Raw genomic sequence first — 16,124 nt, forward strand, 5'->3', positions numbered from 1 at the left:
CCCATGTGAACAACTATGCATAATGTTCAGTATATCATCCTCTTGGCAACTCTTCGCATTGTCTTTTGACATATTGTTATTTTAAATAGATAAGAAGTTTAACCAGAACAGCATGTTTTTTAAACAATAAAAGGGTAGCCCGTATGTATGGAAAATGAAAATAACAAGGTGGAAAATCTACATACAAAAACGTCAAACCCCAGGTTTATTCTGTGTTTTATAGGTCATGTATGTGAAGGGACTTTGTTCTATAAAACTCATAGAAATTACAATACTCCAAACTAGAAGATTAAGATTAAATACACTACATTAATTTAAAATGCACATATTATCTTATTCTAATGATGTATTTTGTGGGGCTGGAGCGATAGCACAGCGGGTAGGGTGTTTGCCTTGCATGCAGCCAACATGGCCAACCCGAGTTCGATTCCTCCACCCCTCTCGGAGAGCCTGGCAAGCTACTGAGAGTATCTCACCTACGCTGCAAAGCCTGGCAAGCTCCCCGTGAGGTATTTGATATGCCAAACACAGTAACAAGTGTCACAATGGAGACGTTACTGGGCATGCTCGAGCAAATCTATGAACAACTGGAGGACCGTCACAGTGAACGTGATGTATTTTGTGATTTAACTTTATTTTCATAATTACTACTTTATTTATAAATCGATATATTATAAATTAAAGAGAGTAAAAAGTATCATCAGCAAAATTATTTTTTAAAAGAAATATGTTGTATCTTTACCATATAAAATTAATCTATGAATGTCAAAATGTGCTAGTAATGAAATAGACTTCTTTTTAGATGAGTATTTGGCAGTAAAGTCCCATTTTATGTATGATATTCTTAGCCTGTGTGTAATATTGTATGTTGAAATAGTAAAGTAAAGAATAATAATTGTAAAAACAAAATCCTTAGGTGGCTTAGCACAATTCACATGAAACTTTCCATAAGTTTCATTTTGTTATAATGTAAAATATATCATACTTCCTTTTAAAGAACTATTTATCCTATTTTTGAATTATTATTATTATTATTATTACTTTATATGGAGACCCTTTTAGCAGTGCTCAGAGATCCATAGAATGCCAGAGATCTAATCTAGGACTCACATATGTGAAACATAAACTCAAACGTTTTATTACCTATTCACCCCCCTAAAAATTCCTTTTTAAATAATGGTGCAGTACATAAAACAGTATCTAATATCTTTACTATTTCTAAGTGTACTATATTTATGCTGTGCTTTTTGTTAGAGTTCTGTGCACTTTACACTGAATTATTTTTGTTCTGTATTTACACTAATGTTGCTCCATTCATCCACATTACTTTCATCCTTCCTTCCATTATTTTCCATCCTTTTCATACATTAGCCTGTCTAATTGATATTAAAGTAATACTTTATTGTGGATTTGAATTTTACTTTTTTAATATTATTAATATTAAGCATTTTTGAATGCTTGTTGGATATCTGCAGGTTTTCTTAGAAGAAATGTCTATTCAAGTATGTTGTCAACTTTACAATTAGTTTGGTTCATTTATTTCTTTGCTTTTATTGAATTATAGATTGTTATATTTCCAAAAATTAGGTCAAACAATGCTTAGGTTTCAGTAAGATTCAGTTGTTCAAAGAATCTGTTTTCCTGAATGCTATGCATATCCATAGAAACATTTCTTGGGAAATCGGTATGACCACATTTGTCTAATTCCAGTTAATAAATACTGTGGGCTACTTGCAAAGCAAACACCTAACTCCTATATTATTTATACTAATTGCTCCAGGCATAAATCCTAAAAAAAAATGAATTTTATGCATCTTAATTGCCCAAGTACTTCTGAGAAGCAATATTTATGTAACTTTTTCTTGTGACCTGATCTCTTAAATCTTGTATCTAGCTGTTAGTGCTATGAAAATCTTGACTATTTGTCGAAGGTAAGTGTGTTTTTACAAAAAACGCAATACCTACTTTTCTAAGACAGGATATTGAGATATTCACATCATTGTAAATTGGATCAATTCGATGATAGTCATGACCAGAACACTGGCATCCAATTGTGAATGGTGTCCCTCACCCAAACATAATCCTATTACTTCTTCAAAAGGCAATACATATTTTCATTAGGACATACTACATATTAATTTTAAACGAATATTGTTTTTATTCCTAACAAACTCCTTTTATTTGTTTTTTTTATTTTATACAGAAACTAATATTATTTTATTTTTATTACTTGGTTTAGGTAATACATTTACAATTATGCAATGTTCATGTTTTTTGGGGCGATTTTTTTTGTTTTTAAATTTTATTTTTTTTAATTTTTTTACAATATTTGATTACACTTAATATTTGAAAACCAATCCCACCACCATTACACCTTCCTACTACTATATTTCCATCCCTAACCCCAAACCCTGCCCCTGATGTGGAATCGAAATAATTTATTTTGTATCGATTGTTATAAAGAGTCTGCTAGTAAAAGGTAAGGTAAAGGCCCTCCCGTTGATCGTCGATTTGCTCGAGCGGGCCCAGTAACGTCTCCATTGGAGACTTTGTTGTTACTGTGTTTGGCATATCGAATACTCTCGGTAGCTTGCCAGGCTCTCCGAGAGGGGCAGAGGAATCGAACTCGGGTCGGCCATGTTGGCCGCTTGTAAGGCAAACACCCTACCCGCTGTGCTATCGCTCCAGCCCCAAGTTTTCTTTGAGGAAAGTGTGTGAAGATTGTTGCATTTAATCCAGGAGCCATTCTCTTCAGATTGTATAAATCTCTTGCCTTCTTTGTCTTTTCTTACTATAAATACTACCATTTGCCACACGATTCCACAACCAGAATGCCTCAGTCATCTCCTAAATGGTTTATTTTAATCCAGGACCGCCTTGCAGCCACAGTGCTATACAACAACCTTCTATTCTTCTAGTCACTCTTTGGTCTTAATGATTTGAATCCCCTGCTCAAATGCTATCAGTTGCGTTTCTGGTTCACAAAATAATTCTACTCCATCCAGAGAGAGAGCTCAGTGGACCAAACATGTACTTTGCATATAGGAGACCAGTCAGGTTCAACCCTTAGCACCACATTGGAGACTTTGCAAGTACCAAAAACATCCAATGAGCATTAAACCAGGAGTAGTCTCTGAGCTCAACTCTCTGTGGCCCCAGAGTGGTTCCACTGATCAAGGCTTATTTATAATTTGTTGAAGATGAGATGGATCCTAACTTGAATATATTTAATTTACATCATATCATAAAAGTTAATGTTTAGAGAACTAAAAGGTAAAGGTAAAGGTAAAGGCCCTCCCGTTGATCGTCGATTTGCTCGAGCGGGCCCAGTAATGTCTCCATTGGAGACTTTGTTGTTACTGTGTCTGGCATATCGAATACTCTCGGTAGCTTGCCGGGCTCTCTGAGAGGGGCGGAGGACCGAACCTGGGTCGGCCATGTTGGCCGCTTGTAAGGCGAACGCCCTACCGCTGTGCTATCGCTCCAGCTGATAACTAATAAGAACTAATAAGAACTTTTAGTCAGGGAAGAGATACACATTTACGGTTGTTTGTAGTCATAATTATTTTCACTGAATATTGTTTGGATATTGTTCCTCAAAATATGTTTTTTTAAAAAATCAGGGACAGGAGAGATAGTACAGTGGGTAGGGCTTGTGCTTTGCACATAGTCAACTGGGAGTGTATCCCTAGCACCCTATATGGTTCCCCAACACCCACCAGGAGTTATGCCTGAGCAGAGACAGTAGTAAGTCCTGAGCACCTGTAGGGTGTGGGTCTCCAAAAAACAAGTGTACATGGTACTTAAAAAGCAGTTCAACAGGAAACAAGGCTGATAATGTCCCCTCAAAACCTAAACAAAATAATAGTAGTAATATTCACATAGTAGCTATCGAGAGATATACTTTACATTAAAAGTTTTAAGTGTGAAAATTTCTTACTTATAATTAGACAAGTATAGCACTGTAGCACTGTCCTCCCATTGTAAATCGATTTGCTCGAGCGGGCACCGGCAATGTCTCCATTGTGAGACTTGCTGTTACTGTTTTTGGCATACCAAGTACGCCACGGGGAGCTTGCCAGGCTCTGCCATGTGAACGGGATACTCTCGGTAGCTTGCTGGGGTCTCCGAGAGGGACAGAGGAATCAAACCTGGGTTGTCTGCATGCAAGGCAAACGCCCTACCCACTGTGCTATCACTCCAGCCCATTGTCAAGTATAAAAGAGGAAATTAGGAATCTTAAAAATATGAATCTTTAATGTGCCTATGTTTCATTTTATATATCAGGAAAAATAGGAATATTTGATAGTTTTTCATTCACATTCAAAAGGTTAGTTTAAAAATGTATTAGCACAGGATTTCTTTTCTATGCATGTTTCAAATTTTAAAGTATTTTTTGATGTATTATTATTAACACTTAGTGTTATTTTTCTAACAAATGAGTTAGTAACTTTCATGTGAATGTTTACTTGAGGAAAATTAAATTATCTGTAAGGAAAAATTGAATTATCTGTGATTTTCTTTTTATTACTAAATTTTTATTATAGAGTCTGTTGTGTTTTTAAATACCTAAGGGGAAAGAAAGGACACATTTTGTGTCTAAGTCTGTAATTAGGGGAACTGAGTCATCTTCCATTGATGGGGCAAATTAGTGGCAATTTTCTGATTTTCCAGATTTTCACATATATATATGTATATATATATGAATAATTGAATAATGAGAATGAGCCGAACCCAGGGTAGTTAATTTTAGTTGCCTGAATTCAGTGCCATCTGCTCTTCTAGCTTTAGTAACTTTTAATTGACCTAGTTCTTTCAGAAGAGTTCTAATATCTAATTTATAAAATAGTTAGCCAAACTCAAAACAGAATGAACAATGCTCTTTCTTATAATACTTGATATAATTCCATTCAAAACTGAATAATGAAAGTAAACATCTGAATTCTGGTGTTAAAACTTCAGTGTTTTTTTAATCTTAATTTAATAATTACACAAAAATGTGTCTCTATTTCTTAACATTTACTTTGTATTTTAATCCTTCTCTATTAGTCCATTAACTATAGTACCTGTTATTATCTTATTACAGACTTATGAATAGATGAGCTTCAAAAAAGATGTGGTTATCTTCAAATTCACATACACACTAATTCTAACTTCATCTGCATTCTTTCCTATGAAACATTCTTTTTTTAGAATATTGCTTGAAGGGTCATTAGGGCGTTTAACATATGTTTATATGGATATCAAATCATCAAAAATTAAATTAAAAAATTTTAATTTAATAGCACAGCGGTAGGGCTTTTGTCTTGCACGCAGCCAACATGGCCAACCCGAGTTCGATTCCTCCACCCCTCTCGGAGAGCCTGGCAAGCTACCGAGAGTATCTCGCCCACACGGTAGAGCCTGGCAAGCTCCCCGTGACGTATTCAATATGCCAAAAACAGTAACAACAAAGTCTCCAATGGAGACGTTACTGGGCCCGCTCGAGCAAATCAAATCATTAATCTTTCTATAACATTTAATTCAAATGAATTTCTAGGAGTTTCCCAGGTATGGTTTTCCCATTAAGCTTAACAAAATCTTAATTTCCATCTGCTACTATTGCTCATATTTTAAAAATTAACGTCTTATTTATTTATTACAACTCTTATGTCATCACTGGTAGATAATAATGCTTAAAATGCCCTATACATTTGATGGTGACATGACACCTTTACTATATTTTTGTGGCTATTATTGGGAGGACTGTCCTCCGTGGTGTCGGAAGGGGTCAGGAATGCTTCAGTTGGTGTTTGGATGTATAATCTCTGGGGTGGCTAGGGAAGGGCCCCGGCAGTTCTCCCCCTCACCTCTCAGGTTCGGGGGTCCTCAGGCTGCTCCCCCAGCCCGGGCAGCCCGGACCATGAGTCAGACGAAGGAGGTAATGAGCCAGTTGATTGATCATTTGCCATTTATTCCATTCTCCCCATGCGCCTGTTCCAGTCTCTCTGAGCCCCCCATTCTAGTCTCACACTGCTTCTCATTCCTGTCTCCTCCTGTCTCTCCCGCTCATCTCTCAGCACTCCATCTTGGTCCCTGCTCTCTCTTCTCTCTCCCCAACTCCTGTCTCTCTCCAACTCTCCCGTCTCTCCCATTTCACACACTCTTCCTTCCTACCCCCTCATTCTTCAATCCCAGCTCTCTGATTTTCTCTCCCCCACTTCTCTCTTCACCCCAACTTGTCTCTCCACTCCTTGCCCTCTGGGCCCACACTACACCCTGTCTGGTAGCAAAATCAACATAAGAAAGCCCTTCCTGACTGCCCGTCAATCTCAAGGGCAGAAACATCACCTAGGGGTATTTCAAAACCTTTCCGGATTGCCCTAGAGCAAAACACCTTAATTGTTTTTCTCCTTTCCTCAGTCCAATAACTCAATAAACATCCTAATATTAGTTATTTGTGTATGGATACAGTAAGAGATACATTGAGGCTTGTAGGGCTGTTCTCCTGGGAACATCTTGCTGCAGACTCAAAGTACAGTGCTCAGACCAGATTATTAATTACTAAACCTAGCAGGATCTGAATCTAGTTATTATTTTTTGGATCATAACAGCATTTGTCCATGACCAAGCTCTTAACTTATAGTTAAGCATTAGGAACTTTGGTGAGGCCCATCTTGATGCCAGGGTAGCACATAGCTCAATCTAGTCCCTCATCGGGAGCCTGCCTTTGGGGGTGCTAGGAAGTAAGGGCAGTTGAGGCTTAGATCTAGAGAACAGATGCCCAGGAGGAAAATATCACTAAGAATCAATAAAGTCCCATGTTACAAAAGCATGACATTTACTGTCTCCTCGTGTCCATACAAAAAGGACATTGCTCTGAATAAACTATGCAAATTGCTTAAGGAGAAGAGAAAAACAATATTTATAAGTCAACAGAGCACAGAGAAAGAAGTTACAAATAAACACAGAGGAATGGGAGCACTGTGATGGGAACAACCTAATAAGCCTAAACTACCTGAGGCTAGACAGAAAGGACAAACCAATGTTATCCTACACTCAGGGGCCACCTTGTCTGTTACCAGTGGTGCAGAGGGCTGTGTTTTTTTCAGGGATCAAACCCAGGATCTTGCACATGAAAGATATATGTTCTGATGATTTGTAAGCCCTGATGATTTATGTTAGATTTTACCATTTTAAATTTGCATTTATCTCCAGTTATTACCATTAAAAACACTGGAAAAGTACATACTTTCATTGAAACTCAACCATGACGATCTTTGCAACTGTGTATTTTATGGTCATTCAAGACTTTTTTTTAAATTTTTTTGAAAAAGAGATAGAACTTAGGAACATAGTTGAAGGGTTATGGGGATTTTGAATTTTAGTCACTTTGTAAATTAATACCAAACCAGTCTGTGTTACATATGCAAATTAACAGCCAAAATGCCAAACTTTATTTTTAAAATAAAATTTAAATGAGCAAAAAACAGTACATACCTTCAGAAATTATATTATAATCATAATTAATTTTGTTTTCTAGTGAGAATATGCAGAACAATTAATAAATGAAAGCTGCATATTTTCTACATATTCTTGAAAATATATGCATGGGCACTTGCACATAGTTAAGTAATATTTAAGTATTAAAGTTTTCTTCTATAGACAGACTGTAATCCTATACTATTTATTTCTAATGGCTATGGCTTAAACTCGTGATAAAAGAAGTCTGATTTCTGTGAGATATGAGGAATATTTCAAAATGTCAGGAGTAAATCACAGCATATAGTAGCAATTTCTTTCTGCTTTTGTTATAATTGGTTTGGATTTATATCCATATTACAATATTCATTATATTTGTACAATGTGATACTTTTTAATAAGTATGTTTAACAGCAACCACAGTTTTCCATTTAGAAACAGACTAGGCCCCCATGTTTCTTCTTATACAAAAATGTTTCAAAAAATACTTTCAACTTAGAAATATGGTATATTGAAATAGGTATAGGGCTGGAGCGATAGCACAGCGGGTAGGGCGTTCGCCTTACACGCGGCCAACATGGCCGACCCGAGTTCGATTCCTCCGCCCCTCTCGGATTGCCCGGCAAGCTACCGAGAGTATTCGATATGCCAGACACAGTAACAACAAAGTCTCCAATGGAGATGTTACTGGGCCCGCTCGAGCAAATCGACGATCAACGGGAGGGCCTTTACCTTTTACCTATATATAATTCATTTAAAAATATATGTGGAGACAATGTGGCTACCTTTATGTTTTTCTATATTATGTGCCACTAAATTGTATGGTAGAAAGTTTGTTCTTGTTAATTATTAGATGTGAGGGCGAGGTTGGTCTCAGAGGCTTTTCCATATCTTTGCCTAGGGAAATTTTGGTGGGCTACTAGGTCACTATGAAGAACAGACAGTGAACCTTGACTTCTTTCATGCAAAGCATGTGCATTTCCCTTCCATCTTCCAACCCGGTATGAACAAATCTTGGTTTAGAGTCATAGTGATAGTACAGCAGGTAGGGAGATTGCTTTCCAGGTTTGGTCCTTGGCACCACTTTTTCTCCCTCAAGCCCCACCAGGAGTGATCGCTGAGCACAGAAGAAGGAGTAAGCCCTGAGCACCACCAAAAAAGGAATTGATGGTTCATTCTCTGTTTTTAATCTCAACAAATAGCACTTTCTTTACAGTCTTTTGATCTAAGTTTCTTACAAAATTTGACACTTAAACCAATACACCAATATTTCAATCTTTCTCTTTCTCTCTCTCTCTATATATATATACACACACACAATCACATACATATGTGTGTGTATATATATATATATATATATACATACATACATACATATATATCACAAAATCACAAATCACAAATCATTCTGTTATTCGTTGATTGCCTCGGGCAGGTCCCAGTAACATCTCCTTCATCCTAGCCCTGAGATTATATTCAAGGCTCTTTAGGAGAATGAGACCCATCATTGTTACTGGTATTTGGCATATTGGGTATGCCATGGGGAGTTTGCCAGACTCTGCCATGTGGGCAGGCTACATAACGGTAGCCTGCCAGTTTGTCCAAAGTAGGAATGAGATAATAAGATGTCATAATAAGATGGTATTCGCGGCCACGTGTTTCCGGGAGCTGGTTTTTATAGTCTCTGAGTCTTGGTCGCTGATGGGATTACACGGCGCCAGGGGGCCAGTTGGTGGGTGTGACCTCCGCCTACTGAAGTTTGGAGGATCTGGGTGGAGGATGCTCAGCCCCGATCCGAGTAGGCTTGGAGATCTTGGCCCCGGAACCCGTGTGGCTTTGTCCCTCTGCCAATACCTTCATGTGTGCGGAGAGTGGTCTCAGCATGGTGGTGACTGGTCCTGGAGGTCTTTGGCTGCCGGAGCCCTGGTTGGGGCGGGGAGGAAAGCTCAATCCGCTCCCCTCCAACGGCCCCAGCGAGGACAGCCAGGCAGTATATATATATAATCATTTTTTTTCTAAGTTTGATTTCTTCCATAAAAGAGAATTGTTTTCCACCTGAGCTTGATTATAAATAACCTCAATTATGAAGCTTCTAGAATTTTTTTTAATTAGCAGAAGTGTTATTCAGAGATGAATCTCACTCCTGCAGGAGTTCTGTGGTTTTGGGGTTTCAACAGAGGCAAGTGGTAAAATTAGATCAACATTCATATGGCAATAATGTGGTATGCATGATATGGAAACTGCTAAAATATATAACAATAGATCAATGAATGGAGAAGAGGTAGCATATAAACATTAATGGAGCAGGATGGAACTGTAATAAAGGATGGAATCATGCGGTTCACTGCAAGTTGGATGAAACTGGAGAGCCTCATGTGAAATGAGTGTGAGAGAGAAGTACAAACACCAGGTGATCTCACTCATCTATGGTGATTAGAGAAGCAGAAAAAAAGAATATACAGCTTTAGCCTTGACAAACATTTGTCCTTGGTAACACTCAGATTACCAAGAAGTAGATGAGGGGGGAATTAAGTGGACTAGAAATTAAATAGGTTCAGTGGTGTAGGGCCTTAGGTACTTCAGTGATGATGAAGTGCAGTGATTCTGTATACTAAAAGTAAACCAAAAAATTGTATAACATCAACTATAATAGTGTTAATAAATAGAATTAATAATAATATGTTATGCCTGCCTCCTTCCATTATTGGAGAGGATCAAAATAAAAACTTACTTAATATGCTCTATGATACTAAGATATCAAAGAATTATAACTTCTAATTTGAAATATAGTTTTTTATACTAAGAGAAAGATGAATAGATGAAGGCACTGAGTTTCCATAATCTTTATAATTATTTGAAAATATTCACAGCAGATTTGAAATTGTATTTTTAAAATTTAGATAGAAAGGCTTTCACTTGATAATTCCTCTCTCAACATAGAATATAATTAAGAACAAGTGCAGATGTATTTTTAATAAAACTTTGGCTAACATCTGTTTAAATGGAATAAATAATTATGCCTGGATGGTAAACTTACAGATAATGCACAGATACATGGGTATAAATATGTAGTACTATCATATTGCTGCTAAATGATCTCTAGGAATATGACAGTTATTTGATAACGTAATCTGAGATATTTTTCTGAAATTGTAATAAAACTACTAAAATATAGAAAAGTAAAACTAGATAAGACAAAGTTAAATAATTTTTGACCATAAATCTTTAAATATTTAAAACATTAGAAATCCATATTCCTTATCACCACCAATTCCAGCCCTGTAAAATTTCTCAGTAGCCTACTTCCATCTGTTTTATTCCAGCACTCATTCAAGAGGGTATAGAGACAGGCTATTCTTGCTTCATTATTGGCAGTGGAATCTAATGCTTTATTGAAATTATGCAAATTTGTCTAATCCACTCTTAGTTTGGTGGCCCATTCTAGTATAACAGTAATTAATAGCCTCAGCAACATTGCATTGTAAATATTTTACTGTTTATGTGTGATTATGCTTCTCTTGCAATATTTAATTTGCAGAGATTCATTCTGGAAAATGCATACCCTCCTCCAAAAACATCTCGCAAGAATTAAAAACCTGCCTAATGTTGATTCTTTTTTTCCTTCCTTTCTCTTTCTTTTTGGGAGGGGGTTTGTTTTAAAGAATTAGTGTATCAAGGGCAGGAAGTCGAAAGAGAATAGATTCTTTAACCTGCCAACTGCTTAGCATTCAGCTGCTTTTAAAACACTAGTTTCAGAGCTACATCCCCAGGTCATTAGGAACATTTTCCTTTTACTGGTCAAATGGAAAATTGCATCATTGTGAGATGTGGGAGCTATAAGGAAAGATCGTTAAAAAAACTTATTTTATATCTAACACACAAAATTTAATTATAGGGAGGTAGTATAAGTTATTAACATCGTTTCTTAAGATCAGTATGCTTTTAAAGATGCGATTAAGTTATTGCTATTAAAGATTGGCAAGTCCGTTTATGATCCACATGTCGATTTACTCACACTAGCTCAGTACTTAGGTAATACACTTGGTCTTAATAGTCCATTGTGTCTGCACATTTTAGTGCATATTGGTATAACTGAAATGATAAGTCAACAAATGTATCATTGTGAAAAAGGAATGCAATAGTAGCATTCAGGGGGTTTTAAAAGTAAACTTAGTGAAAACTTAGTGATTTCATTATGTTTTTTGTAGGTATCAGAGAATATAGCATTTAGAAGTTAAAATTAAGTGTTTTTCAATACTGCATCATCTGATTTTGTCAATCTATTTTCGGTACTGTTTTTCCTTTCTTATTAATCAAAAACAAAATCAGTAGTGGTACATTGTACGTTTCATATTTTTAAGGAACTGACTATATATGTATATCTAAAAGTTCTAGATTCTACTACAATTTAAATTCATAGTGTGACCCAAAAAGCAAAAAAAAAAATTTAAAAAATAAATTTACAGTGTGCATTTAAGTATTTATTTACTTTATTTCTTATTGCATGTTATCAAATGCTATATTCTATATAATGAAATGATATCTGTACAAAAACCATTTAATAATTACTACATAGAATTCAAATGTAAATAGAAAAGGCTAATGACAATTTTCAAATAATGTAACCATTATTTAAATGGCGTTTATTGACGTGATACTAACTTTTATTTGTGATATAACTATAATAAATACTATTTTAAAGTACATACTTTGTGGGCACAACAGACATAAGTCAGAAGTTTTAGCAGGCCAACCTCTAGCTCCAATCAATTAATAGAGACTCCTAGAGCCAAAAAAGAAAAATGCGACCATTTGTTTTCAAAGTAATATTTTGTCTGGACTAGCTATAGCTCATTTGTGTGCTTTACAAAATAGCGATATTTCTAAAGACACAGAATTACATTAATCACTAATGATTTCACCAATTTATTTAAAGTGCTCAAGATTATAATGAGAAGATCTTATGTCTTTTGAAGATTTCATTATGTTTTTTGTAGATATCAGAGAATATAGCATTTGGTAACATGTAATGTGTCTTATTCAATATAATAAAATGCATGCACATATAATTTTGAGATAATTTTAGCCAAGCTGCTCTCAATCTGACAGCCATACCACGCAGCCTATTTAGCTGTCAGTATTCCATTGTTTTATTTTCCAAACTGTGGAGTTTAGAACTAAGTATCAGTATCAGTTTAGAACTAAGTAAATGTCATCTTCAGGAATTTTTGAAAAACAAAACTGTAACATTCCAATTTTTGTGCAGCCACGTTGTTCATTACTACCTTCTTGTCACCCTCAAGTCACTATGCTCCATTTAGTACTAGATTATATTATTAGAACTTAAATGAATCAACCAATTTGTACCCCTACAGTCCCAGTAGCTTTGTATGTAAGTGTATTTTCACTTTATCCACTTGTCCATCCAAGTAGGTCCAGGCTAAGTGCACTGGCACACAGTTTCTCAGTCAGAGTAAACTACATTACCATACCGACTATGAACACTATAAATGTAATCTTACTCCATTCCCAGGAAAGCGACATTATATTTTTATTTACTCTTTCTCACAGTGTAGCACTGCCTAAAGATAATTTATTTATTTAAAGTGATTTTATCACCATTGCTCAGAAATATTTCATTACCTTCTTTCTAGATTTTATGAAATATTTTTAGGAATTAAAATAGGACACATTTAACTGACGACAAAAACCAAACGTGGTTTCTATAAATGGGGGGAGGGGGAAACACAACTTTCAAGTCAGCATGTACGTAAACAAACTGCACTTGCACATACACAAAAGAAAATAGAGAATTTCATTTCATTCTTTATATAAAATATGAGGAAAAGCTAAAAGAAGAGTATCACATAAATCTCTTGAAATTAAGAAAATAATTTCCTGCACTCACTAACAATTGTGGGTCTATTTTTCATTTGCTTACTTGTTTGTCTTCAGTGTGTTCCATTTATTTTTATTTTAGGCTTAATTTGATGCCACCCCCGAAGACTTTGCCCCTAAATTTTGGTTGTTACATGAAAATTAGACAAGTAGGATAGCTCAGTGGTTTTGCTCAACTGAACTGTTCGGAAGTGAACTGAGAGCAAAAACTAATCAAGATTATCAGACTGAGGTGAGAAAAACACACAGGAAGTTCTCTCTGAGGGCCACTATACCCACCAACCTCTTTCAAGGGTGCTCATTCAAGTAAAAAGAAAGTATCTTTCAATTTAGACCGAATGGAATAGTCACATTCATGTAAAAGGCAACCTGAGTGAAATAGTTGTGTTAAATAAGCTAAGACTTACTTGTGACTTGGCACATACAATCATTTGAAAGCCTCCACATAGTCATAAAACCATAAACCTTTGTTTCCAATATAACTTGTGACTCTGTGGTCAGAAATTTTCTTACAGTTATCTAAATTACTTAAAGTGAGCTTTCTGGCAATCATTCTATTAGTACAGAAATTTACATACAAATGGGTAAGCTGTTTTGTTATATATAAACTGGTTTGAGAAAATAGCAAATTTGTTATAGCTCTTTCCTATCATGTCTTGTCATATTTAAGAGAAAAACTAGAAATTGTGAATACTTATGTTGGAAGAGATCATGCATTTTTCTATTTTAAATTATTATAAAGAAATGTAAGTGTGCTTGTTTTCGCACTGTCGTAAAATGGCGCAAATCTGGAAGAGAGAGAAGATTAGCATAGTCTCTGTACCTGGATTATACCTAAAATTATAATACTCCATACTAAAAATAATAACCAAAAGAAAATCTAGAATTGACTCTCCTGATATTTATTCATATGTAATATATATATATGTATATATATAAAAGTTATGCGGTTCAGAAAATATCACCTAGGAATGTGCATTGTTGACCACATAAATCCTAAAATCTGATATTGAAACTCACATATGAAACTCTAAGAATACCCATATGAGTTAATGAATTTTACACTTAAACTCTTGAAAAAGATATACCACAGTTCAGGTTCAAGTTAATTTTATTTGGTAAAATTATCTTTTTTCCATGCATAAAGAAAAATCAAGACATTGAGGTTAATCCTGTAATTGTAGAATTAATAAAAAATTAGCTTAGTTATAGTAGATAACTTCTCAGAAGCACCATGTTACTAAATTTCAACTACTAGAACACACCATACTAAAATTTATGCTGTTTTAATTCTTTTATTGATAATGTTTAAAATATCTACTTGTGGACATACACGTACATAATCTAAATACTATAACCCTCCCAGTCTCTCGAAAGCAGCTGTTAGTCTCTCTGGGAGTTAATCCTGCCACCTGGATTTTCTGAGCACTGGATCTCAGGCTGATGCAAGGCTGTGCTATAAGAAGGAAAATAAATTAGCACCAACCTTCGTCCATGGTCTGGGTTCTTGTCTTTAGTTACAGAATAGGCTGTAAGAAGACAGTAAAGCAAAATAATATTAATAAAGGGGGATTTATAAAATGAATAGAGAAAAAACAATTAGAATTATGAAAATAAATTAATTGTGTTTTATGATTTCCCTCAGAAAATTGTAAATTATTAGCTTTATGGTTTTTCCTCCTTTTTAAAATAATGCTACATTTACATTTGGTGCCTAATGAAATAATTTTTATGTATGCATCTTTATTGGAAGGGAGAGGCAGGAGAAGAAGTGGAAGCTATTTACTTTGAGATGCTTATTTTTCCTTTACTTGGTGTTTGAATATTTGCTCTTAGATAAATTAATTATAAATATTTCTTCTACTATTCAAATCATCTTATGTATTTTCCCAGCAAGGATTATTGTGATATAGTGACCACTTCTGAACTACCAAGTACACTTTTCAAATGAAAACATTCACACAGATTTTGTATTTATGAATAAAATAAATTTGCTTTTCAGGGAGTTTGGCCGCTGGAAAGTAAATAACCTTGCAGTTGAGAGAAGAAATTTCCTTGGCTCCCCTCTGCCTCTTGCCCCCGAATTCTTCCGCAACATAAGACTTTTGGGACGTCGACCTACCCTTCAACAAATTACAGAAAATCTTATCAAGAAATATGGGACACATTTCTTGCTATCTGCTACTCTGGGAGGTATGATTCTTTTAAATATTTGTGGCTCTGTGTGCTTGTGCATAAAACTCTGTAAGTCAGGGTAAAACTTCAATTAATATATATAGCTGAATTTTGAGTAATTCTAGATTTCAACTGTGAATTTGAAATACTTGTTTATTGAGTTATCATTAAGTGCCTTGTATGCTATTTATGATGTTAAGTAGAAAATCAGCCTGTGACAGAGTGATAATATAGTGGGTAGGATGTGTGCAACCTTGCATGCGACCGTCCCAGGTTCAACCTCTTGCATTGGATGTGGTCCTTAGTCCTCAACAGTCATCCCTGAGCACCAAACTAGAAGAAAGCCCTAATATAGCCAGGTGTGGACCCTGAAAGAAAAATGACAAAAAATAAAATGAGCATAATACTTGTGCTTGAAAACAATTTAAAATCTAAAGTTGCATGCATCAAATTCAGGTAAATTTGTTATTCTATCATATAAGATAATTATTAAATTATATTTAAACATGACTATGGAAAGTCACATATGGTTATAGAGAGCAGACAAATTTTCCTGTATTAAATGTTGAAAGATTAATATTAAATTGGTC

The 16,124-nt window shown here is 35.2% G+C and overlaps 1 protein-coding gene across 2 annotated transcripts in view; it reads left to right on the forward strand.

The window, feature by feature from the left end:
- The window catches only part of BRINP3 (BMP/retinoic acid inducible neural specific 3), a 444,317-nt gene that overhangs the window by 171,914 nt on the left and 256,279 nt on the right, over positions 1-16,124 (forward strand). For both annotated transcript variants that reach the window (XM_056110519.1, XM_056110520.1), the window contains exon 3: positions 15,362-15,552. In XM_056110519.1, the coding sequence (XP_055966494.1) occupies positions 15,362-15,552 (191 nt within the window). The remainder of the gene's footprint in view (positions 1-15,361; positions 15,553-16,124) is intronic.

The sequence above is a fragment of the Sorex fumeus genome, unplaced genomic scaffold, assembly GCF_029834395.1.
Source record: "Sorex fumeus unplaced genomic scaffold, SorFum_2.1 ptg000010l, whole genome shotgun sequence".
Lineage (NCBI taxonomy): Eukaryota > Metazoa > Chordata > Mammalia > Eulipotyphla > Soricidae > Sorex > Sorex fumeus.